This window comes from Anabrus simplex, chromosome 5 (assembly GCF_040414725.1).
Source record: "Anabrus simplex isolate iqAnaSimp1 chromosome 5, ASM4041472v1, whole genome shotgun sequence".
In the NCBI taxonomy this organism is placed as follows: domain Eukaryota; kingdom Metazoa; phylum Arthropoda; class Insecta; order Orthoptera; family Tettigoniidae; genus Anabrus; species Anabrus simplex.
In genome coordinates this window covers 92,388,822-92,413,176 of record NC_090269.1, presented here as the reverse complement: position 1 = coordinate 92,413,176, position 24,355 = coordinate 92,388,822, and the positions used below count along the sequence as shown (strand labels likewise).

The 24,355-nt window shown below is 37.7% G+C and overlaps 1 protein-coding gene across 2 annotated transcripts in view; it reads left to right on the top strand.

The window, feature by feature from the left end:
• Ubr3 (Ubr3 ubiquitin ligase) overlaps window positions 1-24,355 on the top strand; it is a 526,217-nt gene that overhangs the window by 369,423 nt on the left and 132,439 nt on the right. For both annotated transcript variants that reach the window (XM_068227568.1, XM_068227567.1), the window contains exon 16: window positions 10,080-10,196. In XM_068227568.1, coding sequence (XP_068083669.1) covers window positions 10,080-10,196 — 117 coding nt within the window. The remainder of the gene's footprint in view (window positions 1-10,079; window positions 10,197-24,355) is intronic.

Genomic DNA, 24,355 nt, shown 5'->3' with positions numbered 1-24,355 from the left:
GAATTAAAGATATAACTGGATGAAAATATGTTTACACTCCAGCACAGGGTAGCACACGGCTGGTATCGACAGTCGCACAGCCAAGGCCAACTAGTCTATCTAGTGCAGCCTTCGACACAGCACGTTCGCTACAGGCACATCCCAGCTGACGCGGAGCATGTCATGTTGCCTCTCGAAGTTCTCACTACTACGCAGTTACAGTCCCGTGTCCCATGTGCCGGCACTCTGTACCGAAACACTCCGCCTCAAACTCCTAATGTTGCGGAACAGCTGAATGTTCCGGTCTGCCCAACCCTAATTCACTGCAGCAACAAACACCTTTCTTTTGGATTCGGCTGTGGAAAATAATTACGAAAACACAGCACCTCATTCTGTCTGTCTGTTTTTTTTTTTTCCACACAGCTACAGGTTCTTTTGTCAACCTGCAGTGATCAGAGGCAACTTCTAGAAAAGTCATATTGTAGACTTATCATTACAATAAGAGAAGTAAGGGAGGATCTGAAGGAAATAGGCCTTACAATAGAAGACACCACAAATAAGATAAAATTGAATACAAAACTCAATAATTCAAACCTCCGCTTTGCCCGTACACGAAACAAACCAACAACACGCATATTTTAAACCGAGGAAAGGGCACGAAGAAGTACTGGGAGGACCGTAACGCCCTAACTATCCCTTCAAAGAGACCTGAACGATGGACTAACTAAAGTGATCCTATGCGGTCATAAAAGAAGAAGAAAAGAATCTAGAATAATTGGTTTGCCTGGCTGAGTAGCGCAGATGGTAGATACTGGCCTTCTGAGCCCAACTTGGCAGGTTTGATCCTGGCTTAGTCCAGTGGCATTTGAAGGTGCTCAGATATGTCAGCCTCTTGTTGGTAGATTTATTAGCACATAAAAGAACTCCTGAGGGAGAAAATTCTGGCACCTTCATGTCTCCAGAAACAGTAAGAGTAGTTAGTGGAACATGAAATCAATATTATCTATACATTTTATTAAAAATACTAAAAATAACTTTGTCCAGTCTGTCCTGCCATTCTACTCGACCAGTTTGCTTCATTCTTTATTTATTCTCTCCGAAATTACCTGCCAGTGAATCATCAGATATTTACAGGTCTCTTAAGTTCGGTCAACTTTGAGTAATCCTAAAATCAAATGACCACTCCAATTATTGCAGGCAAAGGCTTAGCCTAGCCCGCAATACTAGCAGGTTGCTAAGCAATTAACACTTTAATTAATATGTGATTTTCATCCTTTGTAATGTGATTCCATGCAGCCATATTTGATTACTGCCTGCCTTCCTCTGATCTTGGAAGAATACAATTCTCTGCTAGATAATCTTTGATTCTCTGACTTTCTTCAGCTTCTAAATATACTCAACAGTTGCCAGAATGTTCTTAATAACTTACATAGTTCTAAGAGAAAACAGTCAACGTACACATAAACAGGAAGGTATCAAGTCGACTAGTCTTCTGTATGGCCATTAATAAAGCGCAGGGATAAACTCCTGAATAAGTGGGGGTCTACTTATCCGAACCAGCATTCTGACATGGCCAGTTGTATATTGCACTTTCTTGGGCAAGATTGTTTGAAAATGTTAAGATGTGCCCAAATGGTCGAAGCACGTGGAGAGAAGTGTTATGAACCAATATGGAATGTTCATAAAACTATTAAAGGGCAGGGAGAACAGAACAGCTACAACAAGCATATTAAGACGAGTTATCAGACTTATTTATAATGAATGCTGGAGAACACGGGTCCACTAGTTATTAATAATTGGTTCATTTATGCTTTACTTACCTGGTAAATATTTCTCACACAGAGTGTTCACACGACAGATCTTTATTCAGAAACTCTGTAATCCATGCTCATAACTTTTGGTTTTCGAGCTTCTTCGATGGATTGTTTGCTTTTGCAAACATTTCAACTGTTCTTTTTGACAAGAGATATTTGGAAATGTTCTGGCAGTTGTCCAATCACTCCATAATAGAAGTCTGTTTGAGACTGAGATGGACCAGTGCCAGTGGTAGAAATTTTGTGTTGCTTCATCTCGTGGTTTTCATTCTTAATAGGATTTACAATACTGTCCTTTCCCATGTGACTGTATGATTACAAAATTTGCAAAACACTGTCAGTGAATCTATGGCATTTAATCCCTCATTTGGATATTGGAAAGGCCTGTCAGGGCATTAATAGCCAATAGCCGTGTACCCTGTAACCTCAATATTAATGAATTGTGCTTAATGTTCAAATAGTAGTGACCGGGAAACAAAACTCGCATCAGTAAATCATATGAAAACGGAAATGAAGGGGAAAACACACACATCTTGCGTTTCCCAGTAATAATCGATAAAATAAGTCATATGATTGTTGTATAAATCTATTATTAATTCAGTTAGTACCAATCAATAATAATGGTTGAAGTATGATACTGCTGGCCAGAGAGCAGAGCGTTTGGGCAGTAATTAATAAATGCAGGCCTAATACTTGTGACTTTGACTTTAACAGTATTCCTAGAACATGTATTAAGTTGCTTTGTTAACAATGCTTGTGTGAGCCATAGCAGGAAATCTCCAAGTGGGCTTTCAGTCAGCTTCTGCAGCAAAAACTGCTATGAAGTGACTACCAAAGTAAAAGAGTTTAAATAGTGCTGGAAGATATTGGAAGGAGCTCGTCAAAGATTGGAAAGAGAAAGAAACCTAAAGCATAAAATGTGAGGCAGCAATTTGTTGCCATAGACAAATATCTACAACATACAGTCCCCTGCAAATTAATTGGAACATTTTTATTGCCGGGAGTGCTCACTTGGTGCAGGTCTTTCTATTTGACATCCATGGATGACCTGCACATTTGGATATGGGATGATGATGATGTTGGGGTAGGAAGAGGGTGAAACGCGGTGTCATCACATAGCTTATCTCCATCTGACAGACGAATCGCCATCAACAGCATCATATGCACTCACTCCATGTGAGTCTTGGAATTGAATCCAGGGTTTTGACATGTACTCTAGTGATTATAATGTGTGTATCACCACCTCTCTTCCCTGGCTAGCCAACATTCTGATGGTGATTTTTTTTTTTTTTAACCAGTGGGATTCGAACTGACCATCCACGGTGTCAGACCATATAGACATGACACCCTAACAATCATGGCCACAATTGGAACATAATTACCACATTCTATATTTTTTTCCATGTGAAGCATCATTGAAATTGAGGTTGGGAAGTGGGAATGTGTCTGGAGAAAAAATGAATGTGGTGCTGTTCATCTGGTGCACAAAAATGATTATAGCTTTAAAAGTATTATGCACACAGAAATGGTTTATTTATTATTTGAAAGTCGAAGGATGAATGAAACAGACCCGGCCAACAGCTTGAAACTGCAGATGATGATGATGATGATGATGATGATGATGAAGGATGAATGAACAAGATGTGACCATGGTAGCTTATGTAAAGTGCACAGCATCGTCGCAAGAATTGCCACTCATTTAAGGTATGGTTTTGACTGTTGAAAGTCTGTTACCACGCAGTGTAGCTTGGTGTGTAGATATCTTGCAGATTTTACATGTGATGAGTTCATGTTGGATCTATATTGACAATGAATGATCACTCTTTCGGAGATGTTTAAGTCTACCTTTTCAATACAAATTATGATTTATCAAATCACTAAAAATATACAATCAATTCATTTCTTTTTTGTGGGATATTTTTCATCCTTATTCGTGACATCTTCAGCTATGCAATTTCCAATGATAAAAATTGTGCATATGAAAAGTACATTATGTTGAATTAAAATTAGATTGTTAAAATTTTTGCAGTCCACCATTGTCTAAATAACACTGTGTATATGTGAATTATTCAACATTTTTAAGAAGCAGGACAATAATCCTACCGCAAATAGTTACACGCAAACTACTTCTAGCTCTCTTCTTGTCCCGTTCCCACTAGTCCCTCCCTCCACTTCTCTGCTCCATCCAATAAGGTGGCTCCACAGCAGTCACAGCTTAGTATTCAGTCCAGCAAAATGGCAGTAAAGCACAGCTTATTTTTGCATCGTCTTGTTCAATTGGTTTCCTTTGCGGTTTTATCACTTCATTTTCTCTTTCTTTTCTTTTTAGACTCCTCTCTTATGTCTGGTGGATCAGCACCTTCAAAATTTTACCATATTCTACCTTACTTCAGATTTGGTTCCTTCTTACTTATCACTACAATTGGATCTTCAAGAATGCCTTTGAATATAACTCTTTGAGAGGTTGTTCCCCCACACATTTGATCCTACCTACAATGTTCTTATTTCTCACCATATATCATAAGTATATATATTCACATCTGCTTCAAGTGACATTTTAATATCCAGTGATGGCCTTAAGACATTAATTGAACATCCTATCTTTGGAGAGTGTTTCTCTTCTATTTTAACATGTGTCAGATGACAAAGATGAAAATTTAGACATGATTTATAATGTCAGCTGTGAAAGCCTCAACTGCTCTGTAAGCAAATAGTGTTTCATTTCTACACATATACACAGAATTATTTAGACAATGGTGGACTATGACATTACTAAAATTCTATCTTTAATACAACATAGTGTACTTTTTATATGCACAATTTTTATCATTGCAATTTGCATTAAAACTTCAGTGCAGTTGAAGATGTCCAAAATAGGGATGAAACATGTCCTACCAAAAGAAAAAATGTATGATTGTATATTTTTAGTGATTTGATAAATCATAATTTGTATTGAAAAAGTGGAATTTATACATCTCTGAAATAGTGATAATGTCTTGCAGACGATTGATGTGTAACTTTGTTTGTCTCAGTGAGATCTTTCAGAAAATAACATAAAAATTAAAATGGGACTAAAAAGTATTGAAGGTTTTATGATTGAAATTTGATGAGTTTTGGCATGTTGTACAATATATAACTAATAACCAGGAAAAGTCTACAGAAAACCCATGCAGGAGGAAACTAGACTTGATAAGGGATCAAATAAGACCCAAAGTATCTCTGCAGAACGAATGAGACAGCTGTGAGAGAATTGCAAACTAGAGCCTGCAGCCTCTTGTAAAAATAAAACATTTTAAATCATAAATTTTTAACTTCTCACATCATTGTTCTATAAAATCTTAACAGTAGCTGAAAATTGTGCAAATAACAACTTAATTTAAATGAATAAATAAAATACGGTGAACATTGAATCTTGTTTATTATTTCTAATTACAGTACACAATATACGTTTCACGTAAATAACTCTAGCGTAGAGCCTACGTTTGTGTTGTTTCTCTTTTTTCATCTCTTGCATTTCTTTAATCTTTCTTAACATATAATATACACCCCCATTTTCTCTCTCTCTCTCTCTCTCTCTCTCCCTCCATTCCTCTTGCTGACCTCCAAATTCACTGTGTGTATCCGTCAATTCCTTGGCCTCCCGATTGGCCTTTCCCCGTTCACTTCTCTGTCGAAGTAATTCCTTGCTACTATTGTTCTGTCCATCCGCATAACATTTCCAAACCACTGTTTTTATACCAGTTTCCTTCCTGTTTGCTTCATTTCTAATGTTGTCCATCCTGGTCTTTTAGTTCATTGTCCTGATGAATTTCATTTCTGTTGACTGGATTTTGCTATTCGCCTTGTAATGTAGGGTAGATGTTTTGAGTCTATAGGTAAGAATTGGAATGAAGTAGGTTTTGCTTCCTGGGGTATGTTATCATCCCAGTGTAGATTTTTCACTTGAAAATAAAATTGAGAATATTCTGAGTTCTGTTAAGTATTTCTTGGTGTATTCTGTTATCTTTGGATATGATACTTCCAAGGTATTTGAAGTTAAAAAACAGATTGTAACAGCGTTCCCTCCAGGAATATGTTTGAATCTGTGCCTTTCCTGTTGATAGTCATTTCAACAGTTCTTGTTTTACTGATGTGTAGTCCTTATTCTTTAAACTTGCTATTCCAGAGATTTAGTTTCTTCTGTACTTCTGCTTCATTTTCTCCCCGGATCAGAACATCATCTGCAAATACAGGGAGTTTCAAAAAGAATATACGTATTTCGAGTGCATATATTTATTAAACTGTAAGACATACGAATATGAAACTTTACACACACATTTACGAACCTCTCAAGTTCAGATTACAGATGTTCAACATGTCCTCCATCAGCGACACAAACAATATCACATCGATACTCAAATTCATCCCATACTTGGGCAAGCATGTCCTTCGTCACTGTTGTTATGACAGCATGGATCCGGTTCTTCAACTCTTCCAGGTTCTGTGGTAGTGGTGGTACATAAGGCCGGGCGCACATTGGGACGCAGGTGAAGCAGCTAAAGCAGCGCAGCGCAGAGCAGATGTTTGTAATTCACACAAATCATTGCACCACCACAAGTTGACAGACAGGGCAGGACAGAGCAGAGCAGGCCGGTTCTGCACCTACTTCCGCCTACCACGCGCAGTCTTCAAAACACAGTTTCCTGCGTACGTGTCGCGTAGTTAGTTGAGTAGTTGAGACATGGAGGAAAAACATTTCGAAGCTGTGCGGTCGTACCCTGTTTTATATGATGGGAATCATGTGGACTATTGAATAATAAATTAAAACTAGATATCTGGAGAGAAATTGCCAAGGACGTGAATGTTAACAATGGTAAGTAGGCTACTATCAAAACAATTTATTCACAAATACTTTTTAGAAAATACTTTAGGAAAAGGACAAATATGTAGAAAACGAATAGTCGTAATACAATAAAACAATAAGTCATCTACGTAAATACGAAAATTAAAAAGAAATTAAACAATCTGAAGAATATGCCAGCACACCAGGCAATAGTTCGGCTTCCCCAGGTATATTTTTGACGTTGCATAGAAGACTGAAAAAGGGGAACAATGCCAGTTACTTGGAATTTCTTGTCATCGTAGTAAGTCAGTAGCTCTCTCTTGAAACTTTATCCGCTTGCCACGGCACACTTCCTACCGTGTTGAAATAATTGGTAAACTTCTGTCTCACTATAAAAGCACTGGATGCACTCCTCTTGCGTACCTATGGAAGCAACTGGTTCTCAGGCATTTTGACAATGTCCTCATCTACATTATTTTCAGGCTAAGTGTTATATCTCAGAAAATTATGCAACACACAAGCCGCCTTTATGACTTTATCAACACTGTCAAATTTGATCTCGAATGGTTGTTGAAAAACATGGAACCTGGACGCCAGTATGCCAGAAGAACATTCTACAGTTTGCCTTGCTCGTGACCGCCTGTAATTGAAAATCTTATTTTCATAGTTTCCGGTTACACTTTGTTTGGGATATGGCCTCATTAATTTTTCAGACAATGGAAAGGCCTCATTACCAACAAAAACGTATAGCAACAGTTCTACAAAATTAATCAAAAATGCTGGAAGCGGGATTTTCAAATTTTGTTCATTCGGAACTTAGATCATTGTTGCTAGCCATTGCTCCTTCCTTCTGAGAACTGACGCGAGACTGCGTGGCAATGTGCGCTCACATACACTTCGCAGTTTCGTCAGAGCTACGCTGTCCTGACCTGATCTGCGCTGCTCTGCGGCCGTCTGCTTCTCAATGTGCGCCCGGCCTAAATGTTGTCTTTAACGAAACCCCACAGGAATAAGTCACAGGGTGTCAAATCCGGTGACCGTGAAGCCCAGCTGAGACATGCTGAGTAGCCAGCTCCTTGACGACCAATCCAACTGTTTGGTAGAGTTTCATTCAGATATTCACGTACTTGGTGAAAAATGAAGCTGTCTTCGTGCAGCCTCCGAAATACCAGTTTTGTAACATAGCGAGATACTGCTGACCGTTAACCGTGTTTCCATCAAAGAAGAATGGGCCGTAAACAGATGATTGGGATATCACACAAAACACATTGACTTTGGGCGAATCTCGTACATGTTCAATGACTGTATGGGGGTTCTGTAGGCCCCAAATTCAAACATTGTGTTTGTTCACCTGACCACTAACATGGAAAGTCGCTTCATCACTGAACACGATGCATTGTGCAAAAGTGTTATTGTCAATAGCATCAAGAATCTCGTTACAAAATGCCACATGTTTGCTTTTGTCATCAGGACGCAGAGCTTGTAACAGCTGTAACTTGTATGGCTTCATAACCAACAGACGTCTCAAAACACGCCAAATTGTTGTTGTAGGCAGTTGTAACTCCCGACTGGCACGACGAGTTGATTTTGAAGGACTACGTTGGAAAGCAGTTTCAGTTCATGCAACATTTTCTTCAGGAACACGAAGAGACTTTCTTCTTTTTCCATTTAATGAAGTATTGAAGTAGTTCATTTCTTCTCTGATGCCTTGATCTGTCTTCACCAGGTTTCCATCATCTGTTTCTAGTGCAAGGATATTGCCATGCTCAGTTCTTCTATTCTTGACTACTTTATGAAGCAACTTTCATAGTCTTCTGTTAACCTGGTAGTGAACTCGTCCCAACACTTCACCTTTCCTTCTTTAATCAGTTGCTTCACAAATCGTTTCTTGTTGCGGTACTCCTGGGCCAGGTACTGAATTTCATCTTCTTAGTGGACTGATTTCTGTTTTTATTTTTTTTTATCTAGTCTCTTCTTTGCTGCATTTCTTTCTTTCACAGCTGTTTTCACCCTCTCATTTCACCATGGGGTTTCTTTCTTACTGCATATTGCACTTGTCTATCCACATAGTGATTCGGATTCTGATACCAAGGTATTCTTAAATGACAGCCACTCTTCTTCTACTCCTCTTTTTTATTATTCTTTGGTAATTTGGCGAAGGTCTATCTTTGGTATTCTTCCTTCTTTCAATCTTCTCCTAGTAACCAGGTCTTTATCTTTAGCATTTTCTTGCGCTTGACATTCTTCACAATGACATTCCGTATATGCTCGAACAAATGTCAGAGGTCACCTTCAAAACTTTCACTTGGAATAAGCTTAACATCAGTGATGAACTGTCTAGCACATCTATAGGTTTTTGTATAGTCTGTCACTGTCCTCTGCTTCCCATTCCAACTGTAGCATGTGATTTTATGGCTGTCTCTCTTCTGAAACCAAGAGTTTTGTATGCTCAGGTTATTCTATCAGGTTTTCTCCCTCTTTGTTTCTGCCACCATTGCCATGGGTGTCTATGATGTCTTTGCAGCCTTGCTTATCTGTCTCAACTTGGGCATTCAGGTCTCCCATACTTTTCATATAGTCTTCCTTTATTCCTCTAGGTCTACAAGAAATTGATCTTTTTCATCTACAGGACAGCCTGCCTGTGGGGCATATACTTGGAGAAAGGTATAGAACACCTGGCCCACATGTAATTTCATTTTAAAGATTCTGTCATGCGTGTAACTGATGTCTGCCTGCATCTTTGTGGAGAATGAATGCAATTCCATTTCTGGTGTCATTAGGGTTCCCACTCCATTACAATATATAACTATTTTGTAAGGTTTTCTTTCCTGAACTTTTCCATTTTGTCTCAACCCTAAAATCCTGAGTATGCATCTGTCCAGTAGGTGTACAATTTCTTTGTATTTACCAGTAAGGGTGAGGATATTGAAGGTTCCAATTCTGAGCTGTTTCTTCCTGTATAATGTAGGTCTCTTCCTGCATCTCCGATAAGCTTCGGGTTGTTGGCTGTCATAAGTTTGAGAGTTGCATGAATAGTTGTTGTCATGTTTAGTAATTTTAATATCGTACTCTTACATTCGAGGCTTGTTTTAGTTTTGAAAGCAACTAACTCATCAACTCTGTTCAGCTGGCTTGCTAGGCCTAGCACTGTAGAGGATTTTCTGTCTGGGTAATCTTCCTTAACTTGTGGCATTCCGCTGCCACATCTGCAAGGCAGCAGCATTTGGGTGAATTTATGTGTCATTTCCTACACAAAGGCTTCACCAAGCCTCCTAAGGGAGAGCTCCTCCACCCTTAGCCAGACAGTTCCAGGTAGTACCGTCTACTGTCTCATACGGTAGCAGGGTGTTCCTGACCTGACCTTTCTTTGTAAGACTATAAATTACATTAAACAGACAATGCATACAGCTGTTAGTTCATTATGTTGTATTAAACATTGATTTCTAAATGCTGTTTATTTTCAGGTGAAATTGAGTGGGAGACCTCAGAAATGGAAATGCCTGCTGGTAGTTCTTCTAGCAACCCAGTTCTGATGTTGGAGGGTGGTGGAGCTCAAACGCTTGCTCTCACACAGTCACCTGGTGAGTTACCAGCAGTCTTGATCTTGGCTATCACATACATTAGAGAGGTGATTCTTGTAGGTCAGGGACCTGAACACTGTAGATCTTCTCCTCTGATCGAGGCAAACTATTACACAAGTGGAAAGTAGACGCAACACTTTTCTGAGTGTTTGGTCTGAGGTTGTTCTGATGGAAGTAATTATCTAGAATAACTAATTCAGAGAAACCTTGTTATTGCATTCCTCATTAACACATTTTTCCATGTATCGTGTCGTAAATTCGAAGTCCTGATTCTCATCGTATTAAATCTATATAAAAATACCTCGCTTATCGCGTCACAGTTTTGCTGTTACCGCTTAGTATGATCACATTTTCCTAGTCCTGAAAAATTTTTGTCATTCCTTGTGAAAGGAACACGATTCCAACTCGGGTAAGAGCCCTCACCACAGTTGCGTGATGACAGGAAAAGGTCTTGAATTCCTGAACTTTACCTTCAGGACAGGAGCTGCAGTTTTGCTTGCTGATTAGCAGAGAGATTAATGAATAGCACAGTGAGTCTGTTTGTGTTTTAATTTTGCATTCCATTGAGAAGTTAGAAATTTATTATGTGCTGAGTGGTACAGTGAAGTGCAGCGAATATTTGTTGTGTGATAGCCTACCTCTGGATTAAGAACATAATCGAATAAAGTTGACCAGCGTGGTGCATATTTGTCTTGTGATAGCCTAATGGATACGGAAAAAGGTGTAAAATTCCTTACTAATGAAGACAAAATTAAAATCTGTCCAACTGGACTAGCATCCGCATCTTCAACCAGAGGTGACGCAAATATTGGAACCTGCACCTTCGAGTTTTGACTTGATCACTCGAGTTGGTCGAAGTTTTGTCAGATTCAAAATGTCGGCCAAAGTCATTCTTTGATACTCTCACAGTCGCACGTGGTCAAGTGTAACCTCCAATTCATTGTCTAAGAGTGTGACAAGAAAATGTTTTATAACCAAACTGGTTCAAAATAAAAGGCTTCTACTAACATTTGTTGTTAGGAAGATCGGCAATAGTACATTTTTATGGGCCCCATGTCCAAATGTTTTCATATTTGTCATCTGAAGTTATCCACTGTTGTTATTTTATAAGCCTCAGCAGAAAAGGTTATATTTGTTCTCTCGGTTTTTCACACCTTTTAATAATCTCCTCTCATCTTCAGAAATGGTAGACTGTTTTCACTGTACCCGTGGATACATGACGTAAAATGTCCTCGTGCTGGAAAAAATCTTTTCTAGTGTTTTCATATTCCTCTTGGATAGTTTTTATTTGTGTATTCAGTAGTAACATTTTCTTGCTTAACGCGTTCATTTTCCTTGTCCCCTGCAGAAATATCTTAACGAGGTTTTACTCTATATAAGACTTCCAGAGTGTCATTTTTGTTTTCAGTTGTACCTGTAAATCCCACAGAAGCCACCTTACTTGTTGGTAGAATTGTGTCGCCTTGTTGATTCAGTTATTCACCTCATGTTTTGCCAAGTTTTCTTTTGAGACAGTGCTGCCCAAGTACTTGAAATTTATGATGCTTCCAGTTCTGCTTCACTGAGTATGTCATTTGGTTTGTCTCCTTTCTTCTGCACTGTCATCACCCTGTCTTTGTCGTGCTGGTATTTAAACATTAGCTCCTAAACTCATTATTCCAGCTTCTCTCCCAGTTTCTCTACGATTCACTCCAGATGGCTGGTCATCTGCGAATGTGAAGTCTTGTATGTCACTATGTCCTTTTCTTGTAACTGACTTCATTATGATATCCATCATGATGATGAATAGTAGAGGGGACAACGAACTCTCCTGCTGAACTCTCTTCAATTCTAACCTGTCTGAAAACCACCGCCTATGTGAATGCAGCTTGTGTTCCCACCTTACATCATCTTCACTTTTTCTATGAGGCTGTCTTCTACCTACGGTTCTTTCATGCATTGCCAAATTCTTTCCCTTGGTACACTGCCATAGGCTTTCTCAAATTGCAAATATGTTAAAAAACAGAGGCTTCTGCTTCTTCCAGTATTTGTCCGTCAGCATCCTAATTTCAAATTTAAGGTCTGTAGTTGCCTTTTCTGGCCTAAAACCATACTGTCCTTCCTCTAGGAATGGTTCAACAATAACTCTGATTCTGTTCTCTGTGAATTTTTCCAATATTTTCAGACCATGAGTAGAGCCTTGTGTGGATATACAAAATAACATCCTCATCCACACTTCATTCATCCCCAGCCACATCTGCGAATGATTATCCGCATCCGCAAATGGTTATCCACAGATATTATAAATATTTACCTACAGTATTTTACACCCAAGATATTTAAACGTATAGATCTGTTAACATAACACAATAGGCCTCATACCTGGCACCACCCCCTGTGGGTGGAGGACGCAGATGAAGAATACACCCACGGTATCCAGTTCCAGTCGTAAGAGGCAACTAAAAGCGGCGACCAAGGGATGATCAAATTAGAACCATGAGACTATTTGTGATTTGTACCACCATACTGGGAACACCATGGGTCGCTTTTACTTGCGCGTAGTACCACTATTTTAAGTACCCAGTAGGTTTATGATTAGTAGGAATAGAGTATGTTGGTGGCTTCTGCAGTACCTGTGATTCGTACCCCTATATGTGCAACACCCTGGGATTAGCAACACCTTGGGTCTGCCTTGCCTATGCTTAGTACCCACTATGTGAGGAATACCACGGGATAATGCGGGTCCCTTTGGTTAGTCAACTTATGCGTGGAACGCCATAGGTTTGCGTTGCCTGTAAATGTATAATATAACTATTTATAATAGTTTATTTAAATCCGCCTTGATCAATACACTCATTAAATGAAAGAAACACTATTTATTAAACCATACATGTTTCAGGAAATCTCAACCATTCCCTTCATCAGTGGTTAGATCAAAGAATAACACAATATGACACAATCTTTTGTTTTACAATTTGAAGGAGTATTGTGTCCCAATACATCATATCAAAGAGTAAAGAGAACTTATGAAATATTATAAAAATGATCAATACATACAATTTTGGTTGAACTAAATGAGAATGCTATATAAATTTAGGATCTTCAAGTTTTTCTTTTCTTCTTCTTTTTGTTCCTTAAATGATTATATGCTAGCCTAAACAGTGGGTTATCTTCTGTACGTTTCTCATTTAAACTTGGTTCAGAATTACATTTTTGTGTAAGGTAAATTTCTAAATTTTTCAAAACATTCATCAGTTTTCCCTTTTTGGTCGAATGTAATAATTTCATGTCATTGGAAATGTCTGTAAATTTATGATTCATTTCAACCATATGTTCTCCCATTGCCGAATATCTTTTATGTTTGACTGCATTAACGTGTTCTTTGTACCTTATAGCCAAACTTCTTCCGGACTGTCCTATGTATCGTTGTTTACATGTTTGGCATGTTAATTTGTAAATTCCTGATTTATTAAGTATACATTTATTCTCTATTTTATCTGAATTGAAAATTATCTTATTAGTATTATTATCCATTTTGTATGTGACATTGATGTTCTTTTTCCTGAAAATTTTAGCCAGTTGATAAGAGTGCTAATTTCGAAAAGTTAGAACTACGAATTTCTTTTTCTCTTTTCGCTCTTTAATTAAAGTTGTTTTAGGTTCATTTTTCACTTTATTTATCATTCTATTAATAAATCTGTTGGAATATCCGTTGCTATGAGCGATTTGATGGATTATATTTATCTCTCTATTATGATTCTTCTTAGACATAGGTATGTTCATAGCTCTATTAATTAAACTGTAAAATGTTGCCTGTAAATAGCGCCGCAGTGTGCGAAACACCATAGGTCTGTGTTATATGGGCGAATTTCATTACCTGTGAGTAGTGCCATAATGTGTGGAATACCGCGAGTCTACGCTACTTTTGATTAGTACCGCAACATGACAAATAGCATGGTTCTATTTTCCTAGCGATAAGTGCCATTTTGAGGGGCCGATGACCTGGATTTTGGACTCGTTTCGATTACAAGCATCATTGGTTCAGTATTGTGCTTTAGACGCAGTCCCTTGGTCAGTAATACTATTACTTAACACTAGTTTCTGGGAATATGGGGCATTGCAGATCAGATCCACTAATTGTTTTAACTTCATATCCATCCATTCATTCTTCGTCCTCACGTTTTCGAATCTGGTCAGTGGAATATTTTGGATTTTTAAATTGTCATACCATTTCGTTCCCATTTCTTACCATTAGGGGCTGATGACATAGATGTTAGGCTCCTGTAAACAACAATCATCATCATCATCATCTTCATGATCATCATCATCATCATCATCATACCTGGCACCACCCCCTTTAGTCATAGGTTTACGAGGGATTTTCTCTTGTGACAACTACCGACATATTGACCTTTGTTCTTTTTGTCCACTAATTGTGGGCTGGGGACAGTTAGGCTTAGTTCAGATTTACGGCTTTATGATCTCAAGGCTCTGTATAACACCATTCTCCCATACCAGTGTCAAGGGTCGCCTAACTACAAGCAAAAGTAAGAGTATACCTGAGTGAAAATCAATGAACTTCATTATTTAGAAATTATCAGCAAAATTATCTGCATTGGCATACAGTTTGTATCTGCTAAGACACTAACTTCACGGATATCCGCATCCATGCAGGGCTCTAACAATGCGACAGGTGCGTAATACTGTGTAAGTTGGTGTGTTCATGTCTGCTTCCTTTTTTGAACAGTTGTAATGTGTGTATTGTATTGTACCAAATATTTGTCTAACTCTTGGTGAATAACAGCCTCCTCCTGCACTAGCGAGTGGCATTCACTATGGCTGCTCTTGCGCTAAAGGATAAATAAGAGTCCTGTAGATAATGCTTGGAAAAGAAAACATTATCTTAACAGTGGAATCCATTCAAAGATACCTGGAAAAGTAAACATTTAATTAACAACAGAATGACATGTTTTGTTCCTGAAAGCTCCTTGGCTGAATGTTCAGTAAATAGTATGGCCTTCATGCGTCCAGGATGGGTCACGTAAAAGAAATCCTGACCAGTTTCTCAGGGTAATCAAATGTCTAGTTGTTTTACGTGGGATCCGGAAAGGAAATCAATATGCTGAGCATTATATTACCTATTTACTAGTAGATTCGATGGGCCTCCATCCGACGCATCACTAAATCAATATGGTTACTCGAAAATGCATGGCCTTAATTCTAAAATACCTTACTCTACTGCAGCAAACTGTAAATGAAACCTCACATAAATTTTTGGCTACTATAATTTATTAATAAAACAATGTAAAAATTTAGGAAAAGAAAAATAATAAGATAGTAAAATTAAAATTTAAAGTTGATTGGCTAATAAACATCTGGTTAAACAAACTCATTTCTTAGTAATCACATCCTGTCAGGTTTATTATTATTATTATTATTATTATTATTATTATTATTATTTTTTTTTTTTTTTTTTTTTTTTTTTTTTTCACCATTTGGAATGTGCTAAAGCTTGTATTTACAATATTGTTGAAATAACGTAGAATTGTTCCTGCATGCAACCTTCTCCTGGGAAAATTATGGTTTTTGAGACAACATTTTCACTAGTTAACATGAGTCATCCAATGCTTTAATCTAATTTGTTCGCTTTATTTTGCCTAAAAGCAAGGTTCAGTAAGTTTCCCGGGTTTATCTCATGATATTTATTCTTTCTTATAAGCTTCCGGAAAGTAGATAAGTTTCTTGTTCTCACTACAGTCAAAATTTGCTGTCAATAAGTTAATTTTTACTCAATCATTCAACGTTACATCTAAAATAGACATTCCTATTCAAACTAAAATCACGTAAAGGTCTATCTTGACATGTACAACCTAAAATGATTCTATTTAGAATTGTAAGATCTCTCGTAAATCGATTAACATTAGGGAACACTTGTATTTGAAGACATTATTCTATATCAAACCATACATACTCTCATATGCAATATCAAAGATCCACTATATTTATCTGGTTGTGCCATGATCGATTTTAAACTAATGTAGCTCAACATTTCCAAGTATAATTTTATAGGGATATCTACAGATGACTGAGACCTATCCTCCTATATCATAATGGTTAACATACGTTCCATTTATTATCATACGTGGTTACTTGACAATCTACAATGTTAAAATTATTAGCTCTCGTGATCCTGTCTTGCGTCACTCCTTACACTTACTACTTTAAACATTCCATTCCATCTCTTATTTCATCGTACACATACCTCTATTTCAATCATCTTTCATTTCATTCCTATGGTAATTCTGTAGCTTCTTAAATTATTCATTTCGACTCATATTTCCTCTTAATATCTTTAACTTTTCGTAATAATAACTTCCCTCAATGCACAAGTAGTCTTCTTCTCAGATACTATTAATATCGGATCAACCTCTTCTTAATTCATCATAATCTTCATCTTGTCTGGTGACATTTTCATATCTCATAACCTATCTCAATAAAAATAACGTACCACCTATTTATACTCTCAGAATACATCACCTACACTCACTTCAAACTATTACTTGGAATGTTTATGACCTCATAACATATCCTACTCGTAAGAACTTTGTTTAGAGCTATGGCATAACATCTTTGCATAAGATCTCGTCTGTGCCTTTCGTTTCATTGGCACCTAACTCAGGTTTGCTTATTTCTGTAGATGAATACCTATCCTCCATTTAAGTCGATTTATACTGAAGTCACTCGCGAGAATCTAATATATTATGTTGTTCTTTTGTTTTTAAATACAATTAAACAGCACAATGACAACATTTGACTGCCTATTTATCTATTCAACTGGATTCTAATAAACTACATACTTTTTTTTCAAGAAACTTATCTTCCTTCTTTCTGCTTCTGGAATGGGCTAGGTGTGGTTGATTGTCTGCTTCTGAGAGCAATCTCTGTCGTTCAAGGCTGGCTTCGCAAAGGTCGTCTGCAATGACTGCACGTCATGGCTTGGCTTAGGTCACCCCAGGCAGTCGATTCCCCATCTTCTTTAAAGAGACTTCATCTTGACTGGCTCATTTATGCAAATAGAAGATACATAAACAATCAGCTGATACATGTTGTTACTATAAAGGCGCTCTAATCAAACAGTTATATTTCTTTCAAAGTTGCTTGTCTTGATCTCTACTACTCTATCAGATCTTCAAAATGTCTGCTTTAATTTCAGAAATCTAATTTAAATCAAATCAAATCAAAATCTCTATTTGCAAATGAGGTGTCTACCTCGGTGGCAAATGGTTCACTAAAATACATTATTGTCAAGCACTAAATTTTAAATTAACACGAGACGAAGAAAATTTTCCTAGAATACAATATTATACAATTCACGCTAATAATTTTTTCTATTAAACACACACATCATCCTTAATAAATTTATATTGTTTACAAAATTCTACTTATAATATCTCCTGTACTTTCAAACATAGTCAACTCATATACAGTATGTGAAATTACTTCTAATAATACTATACAACTGGTATAAGATTAAAATTAACATTGTATTTATTTACATATTTATATTTTACCCATTTTGGAACCTAAGTAGCATAACGACCTGCTGCGTCTTAACCAGAGCCCCTTTTGCCACCACTTTTCAGAGTTCCTGAAGGGCCTTCACAGCTACCGTAGCGGTCCCAGGCCCGTGAAAGTCCCCACTGTATTTCACCCCTACAGGCAGTCCCCTGCTTGGGCTGTCCAAACTCCATAGACCAGGGGATGGAATTAATTTAATCACACACGTTTTTTATTTACAATAACCTGCACTGGTCGAATGCCCTCTAACATTTCATTTATTTTCTCTGTTGCTGTTTGTTCTCTTCTTGAATATCTGTAAAGATTTTGGAAAAGGATCAAACACTACCCCTGGTAAACTGTTCCACTCCTTCACGCCCTTCCCAATGAATGAAAATTTACCCCAGTCGCTTCTGCTACTTGTGATCAGTTCTGCCAATATATTTATTTTCCAACTGAAGCCTCTCATGGATTTTTCTCCATGCTGCTTCTCCTGTATAAGCTCTATATAATCCTATAAGTCTAGTTTTCTCCCTCCCAAGTTCCTTTAACATTTCTGATACACTACTCTTTCTCCTGAAATCCCCTCTTACAAATCTTGTTGCTTTCCTCTACACACCATCTAGTTCTTTTATTAGGTATTCTTAATGAGAATCCCAAACACTGTTTGCATATTCCAATAATGGACGAACCATACTTCAGTAACTTTTTTCTTTTAATTCTTTGTTGCATCCTTTAAGTAGCCTCATTATGATATGTAATGATCTGTATGCTTTCCCAACAATGTCATCAACATGACCCTTCCAGTGCAAATTACTATCAAATCTCACACCCAAGTATTTGCACTTGCCATCTTTTGGGATAACTATCTCATCCAAAGTATATTCAAATTCAGTTTTAAAGCTCCTGTTTATAAATGTTGTAACAGTTGATTTGCCTCCATTAACCTTCATATTATTTTCTTCAACCCATTCTTGGATACTGTCAAGGTCCCTTTGTAATTCTGAACAATCCTCAATGTTATTTATTTCCCTATAAACAATTATGTCATCTGCATACAATCTTATTTTCGATGTTGTATTGTTCCCTAAATCATTTGCGTATATTAAGAAAAGTAACGGACCGATTATACTACCCTGTGCAATTCCCTTCCAAACTTTCTCTTCCTGTGATATTTTATTTCCTACTTTGACTTTCTGAACCCTTGAATTTAGAAATGTTCTTATCCAGCATATAACCCTTACGCCCAATCCTATTTCCTCCAATTTCTTTAACACTAGAACTGCCGGAGCGGTCAAAATAACCGCTACACGTTTTCAAAGCCTTATTTTGACCACATTTTCTGTCGTATTGCAAAGAGCTTCAGTGACTTTTCCTGATTACCGGTCAGAATTATCCGTATTAAATGTAATTAATTTTGCGTGATTGGTTAGGGCGTAGGTAACGAGTATACCTAGAACCGCCGGAACGGTCATTTTGACCGCTGTATTGATTATGATAATAAAATATATTAGAACATGTGCTTATTCCTCTGTTTGAGATAACATTTCTTTATAATGATTCTCCCTGCAATAATGTAAGCACAACTATGAAACTCTGATAGTATTTCTACGGCCATTGTTCATTCTCTTCTTTATTCATTTTTCTAAAGGCTGCTAATGGATCACTCTCCTCTGAGAGTAGCGAACATTCTTCCGCTGTCACAATTCCCTAATGATATACGTTATTTTGATGTCAACATTACAACCTTGGTACTGAAATTTAGCAATTAGACTGCAATTATGCCTGGTGTAGGCCGAGAACGGAAAGTTTTCGATTGTTCTATTACAGCAGTAGAAAATGCGATAGGAAAAACTGAAAGAAAGAAGGGATGCATCTACACAAGCTTCCCTGGACCAAGTAATATGTTACTAGGTACAGATGGCATCACGGAGTAGACTGTAGGAGGGTATGTGAAGACTACACCTGGCAGGATGGCTTGTCACAACATCTTGAAAGAAAATCCAGGACCTACTCCACACTCGGCGTCTTTTTATTGATGAATCTATATTGAGACACATCAAACACTCTATGGAAACTGAAGCAAAACGCGTATTAGGAGATAAATTGTGGAGTGTAAGTTTAGAAAACTGGAGGCATTCATTGGCTTAGTGTATGCTCATGGTGTACTTGGAGCCAGTAGCATTATAACTAATGAACTCTGGTCTAAAACGTGGGGGCCACCATTCTTCAGTGAAACAATGGGGAGGAATTTTTGTCGAGAAATCCAAAGATTTTTGCGTTTCGACGTCAGAATTACAAGATTAGAACGTTTGAAAAGTGATAAATTTGCATTAGTATCAAAAGTATGGAACAAATTCATTGAAAATTGTCAATGTCTTATATTCCAGGTGAAAATCTGCCTGCTGATGAGCAGCTTTTTCCAAGCAAAACCGGGTGTCCATTCTTACAGTACATGCCCTACAAACCAGATAAAATTGGAATTAAATTTTGGCTTCTTGTGGACGTTGACTCAGTTTCCATGCAATGAGTTTCCTTACCTAGAAAAAGACGGTCTCAGACCACATGACGAGGCTCTACCCGAAAGTGTAGTAATGAAGTTGGTGGAACCGTTTCAAAAGAAGGGGCGAAAAGTGACTACTGATAACTTTCTTTGCAACAGTGAAACTTGGTAAGAAGTTGAAGAGTAATGGTTCGAATATTGTTGGAACCATTAGATGATCAAGGAGAGAAATTCCTAAAGCTGTGAAGGTTATGAATAGGGCCCGGATTTTTAGGTTCTTAAAAACCACGTTTTGGTTTTTTTAATAGCTCAAAATAGTTTTTTTAGGTTTTTATCTTCCTGAAATAGTTTTTAATGATCATTTCCATCATTACTGAAGTTATACTATTCATTCAAATTTTTTGTACTTTATTGTAACCTTCACGCCTCTCTAGTACAACACTATACCACTCATTTCAAAATATGGGACAGAATGGCTTAATGAAAGCATTTCAAACACATCATACCAACTGAAATTAAAAATAACATAAAATATTTATGTGCAAATACAATGAATGTTTCAATGTAGGTTAAATTTTTGTCACTTCCAATGCATCAAGAAACATTTTCAGAAGCACAGAACACAGTTTTCACTTGCTGTTGCATTGTACAACTAAATACATTTCCAGATTTTTCAGAGTAAAACTTTTTCTGTTATCTCTCAAAATATTCTTATAGCAGGAAAATGTACGCTCCACACAACAAGAAGTCCTTGGAGCAAGCTTCATTGAAGCAATAGCTCTCGGTCCCCATGGTACCTCACCAGCAATTTCTTCTCCCTGAAGTATTGCAGACACACTGTTCACTGCTGAAAATCGAGGGTTCCGCTGTAGAATTTTGGTGAGCTTGAATGAATAGGCTTCACCCACTGGTCCTGGTATTTCCTTCTTCGAAATGGAGTCCACAACTTCTATTGAATCTTTTAATGGCAACGATGCTGACTCAACACGCTCAATAGCTGCAGGAAGATCAGCAAAGTGTGCCCTAATGAAGGCAAGTGAAACAGCGTTCTTAGCCTACACTATGCAGCGTGCATCATCGACATCAAAAGAATTTATAACATTTGTAATGTCCTCAAAGTGATTGGCATAGTATAGGGCTGCACTGAGCCCTGTCTCCCAACGAGTGATTATGGGTTTGGGAGGAAGAGGAGTTTGAGGCAACATTTCCTTGAATGTGAGAATGCAGCTAGGAACTTTAAGAAACACCTTTCTCACAGAATAAACAATACTGTTTACTCATGGACAATTATTTCTAACCTCTTCAGCCAATCTGTGTAAGCCATGGCCTATGCAAGTTACATGCAGCATGTTAGGGCAGAAACTCTTCAATACTTCACCAGCTTTGATCATATATGCCGCACTATCACTCAAAAGAAGTAAAAACTTGCCATCCTGTTTTTCTCTTGGCCAAAGAATGCGAAGAGCATCTCGGACGGTGCAAGCTATGGTGAGCGTATTCCACGGCACTTTTGCCGAAACCAGCGCTTCACATAAACGGATATTACCGAGCTCGATAGCTGCAGACACTTAAGTGCGGCCAGTATCCAGTAATCGGGGGATAGTGGGTTCGAACCCCACTGTCGGCAGCCCTGAAGATGGTTTTCCGTGGTTTCCCATTTTCACACCAGGCAAATGCCGGGGCTGTACCTTAATTAAGGCCACGGCCGCTTCCTTCCAGTTCCTAGGCCTTTCCTATCCCATCGTCGCAGTAAGACATATCTGTGTCGGTGCGACGTAAAACAAATAGCAAAAAGAACTTACTTTTCATTATAGTAATGGGGATTTTTTTTTTTATTGGAGGTATGCTAAATAATTCCTTACCTGCTTTTTGGCAGACTTGACAAAATATAATTTTCCCATCTGTAGTAAAGTCCGGATCGTTACCAATCCACTGGCAAATCAACCAACTTCGAGATGACTTGCCTTTAGGCATCGCTACTTCTGAGATGCGTAAGCTTCTTAAACTGCCTTCAATAATAAATTGATTTATAGGGAAAATTAATTTTAGTCTGTCGTATAATAATGTGTATAGAGCTAAACAGTGAACAGCGCCGTAGCTGGCGGTAGTTGTCCGTACACAATGAGAGATGCACTGAAGCTGGCAAGTTAGGCGGGCTTGTACCTGATAGATACAGGTCAGGGGGTTGTCTCTTGATTTGTGCTGTACCCTAGTGGAATAGTACCGTATCACGTTGTTTCGCTCGCACAAGTTATACTTACAAACCACTTCCAGTTCCAAACCATGAAGTCATTTCAAAAAGTCTTGAATAATGTTTATTTAAAAAAAATCATTCAATTTCATTAATATTTGGTACTTCTATTTCAAAATAACGTAATACTGTCTTGAATAGCCCATTTAGTTTTTTTAAGGTTTTAACGTCTTATTTAGTTATTTTTAGGTTTTATAAGATTCGAGTAATTTACTCCAATGGTAATGAAATGGATAAGTAAGATAAAATACTGCAGTTAACTAGCAAGGAATAAAATAGTTTAAAACCTAAAAATCCGGGCCCTAGTTATGAAAGCTAGTCTTTACGACTAAACTCTCCTGAAACATTCCAATGACACACTTACTGTTTATCAAGGAAAACGAAACAAGAACGTCCTTCTATACAGTACTTAGCACTCAGGAGTTGAACTCAAGCTAATCCCAAAAGGATTCCCGAAACAGAAGACTTCTACTACAATACAAAATATGGCGTGGACATGGTAGATCAAATAGGAAGAAAATATAATGTTTGATCCGTTACACGAAGATGACCTGTTCATGTTCATAATATTCTTGACTTGGCAGCTATAAACTCCTGGATGTCTGGCTCCATGGCTAAAAGGTAAGCATGTTGGCCTTTGGTCACAGGGGTCCCGGGTTCGATTCCTGGCTTGGTTGGGAATTTTAACCGAAATTGGTTAATTCCCCTGGCACGGGGACTGGGTATATGTGTCGTCTTCATCATGTGTCCTTGGACACATCCCGGCACTAAAAGTCATACGCCATTTCATTTCAACTCCTAGATCATTTTCAAACACCGACAGGGAAGAAGATCAGTCGCCGAAATGACATCCTGAAACTAGCAGTGGAGCTTCGTGTGGGGTACATGGGATCGAAACCTAAGTCTGTGGATACAGAACCCGAATTTAGGAAGCCTGTGGAAGGAAATGTACAGAATAGGCAATGCCAAATGAGGAAATGCAGGAATAAGCCAAGTTTTACCTGCAGAAAGTGCAAACAGCGAGTGTGTGGTTCTTGCTCAAAGGACATAACTGAGATCGTGGTATGTAGTTCCTGTTTCTAAAGACGCAGGATTGCATCAGCGTGTGCAAATACACTGAAGGAAAAGGAGGCAAATATGTTGTGGTACGTGGATTTGGCAAAGAAGTTTCAGGTCATAAATTGCACTAAATGGAATATTACAGTAATTCTGTTTTCTGATAATGAGTAATAACTATTTTTACCGTTTATACTAAAGGAATTTGAAGTAAAAACAATGTTTGTTTTTAGATAAGTGTGTTTTATAGAAACGTTTTTGTGTTTGTAATAAATTAGGAAAATATTACATTTGCAAAACTATTACATATTTTGAATCTTTTCCGTGTTAGATCCCATAATTAATGTTTTATAAACTTAGTAATACATATTTTAAATGATGATAATGAGTTACTATACGTATTGAGCATAAAAATAATTAGAATACAGCGGTCAAAATGACCGCATTGGCAGTTCTAGGTATACAGTATGTTCCGGCGGTCCTAGTGTTAATAATATTCCATGTTCCACTCTATCAAAGGCTTTGGAAAGATCTATGGCTATGCAATCTAACTGGCCTCCTGAATCCAACTGATCTGATATGTCCTGCTGAAATCCCACCAGTTGTGCCTCAAGAAAATTTCTTTCTAAATCCATACTGGCTCCTCATGAACCTATTTTTATCATCACATATCCCTCTGATGTACTTTGCTATTAAACTCTCCAGTATTTTACAAACTGTACTGGTCAGGCCGATTGGTCTGTAGTTCTCTGGTTTCCTTGTATCACCCTTTCCTTTATAAATTGGTATTTTTATAGATTCCTTCCATTCCTT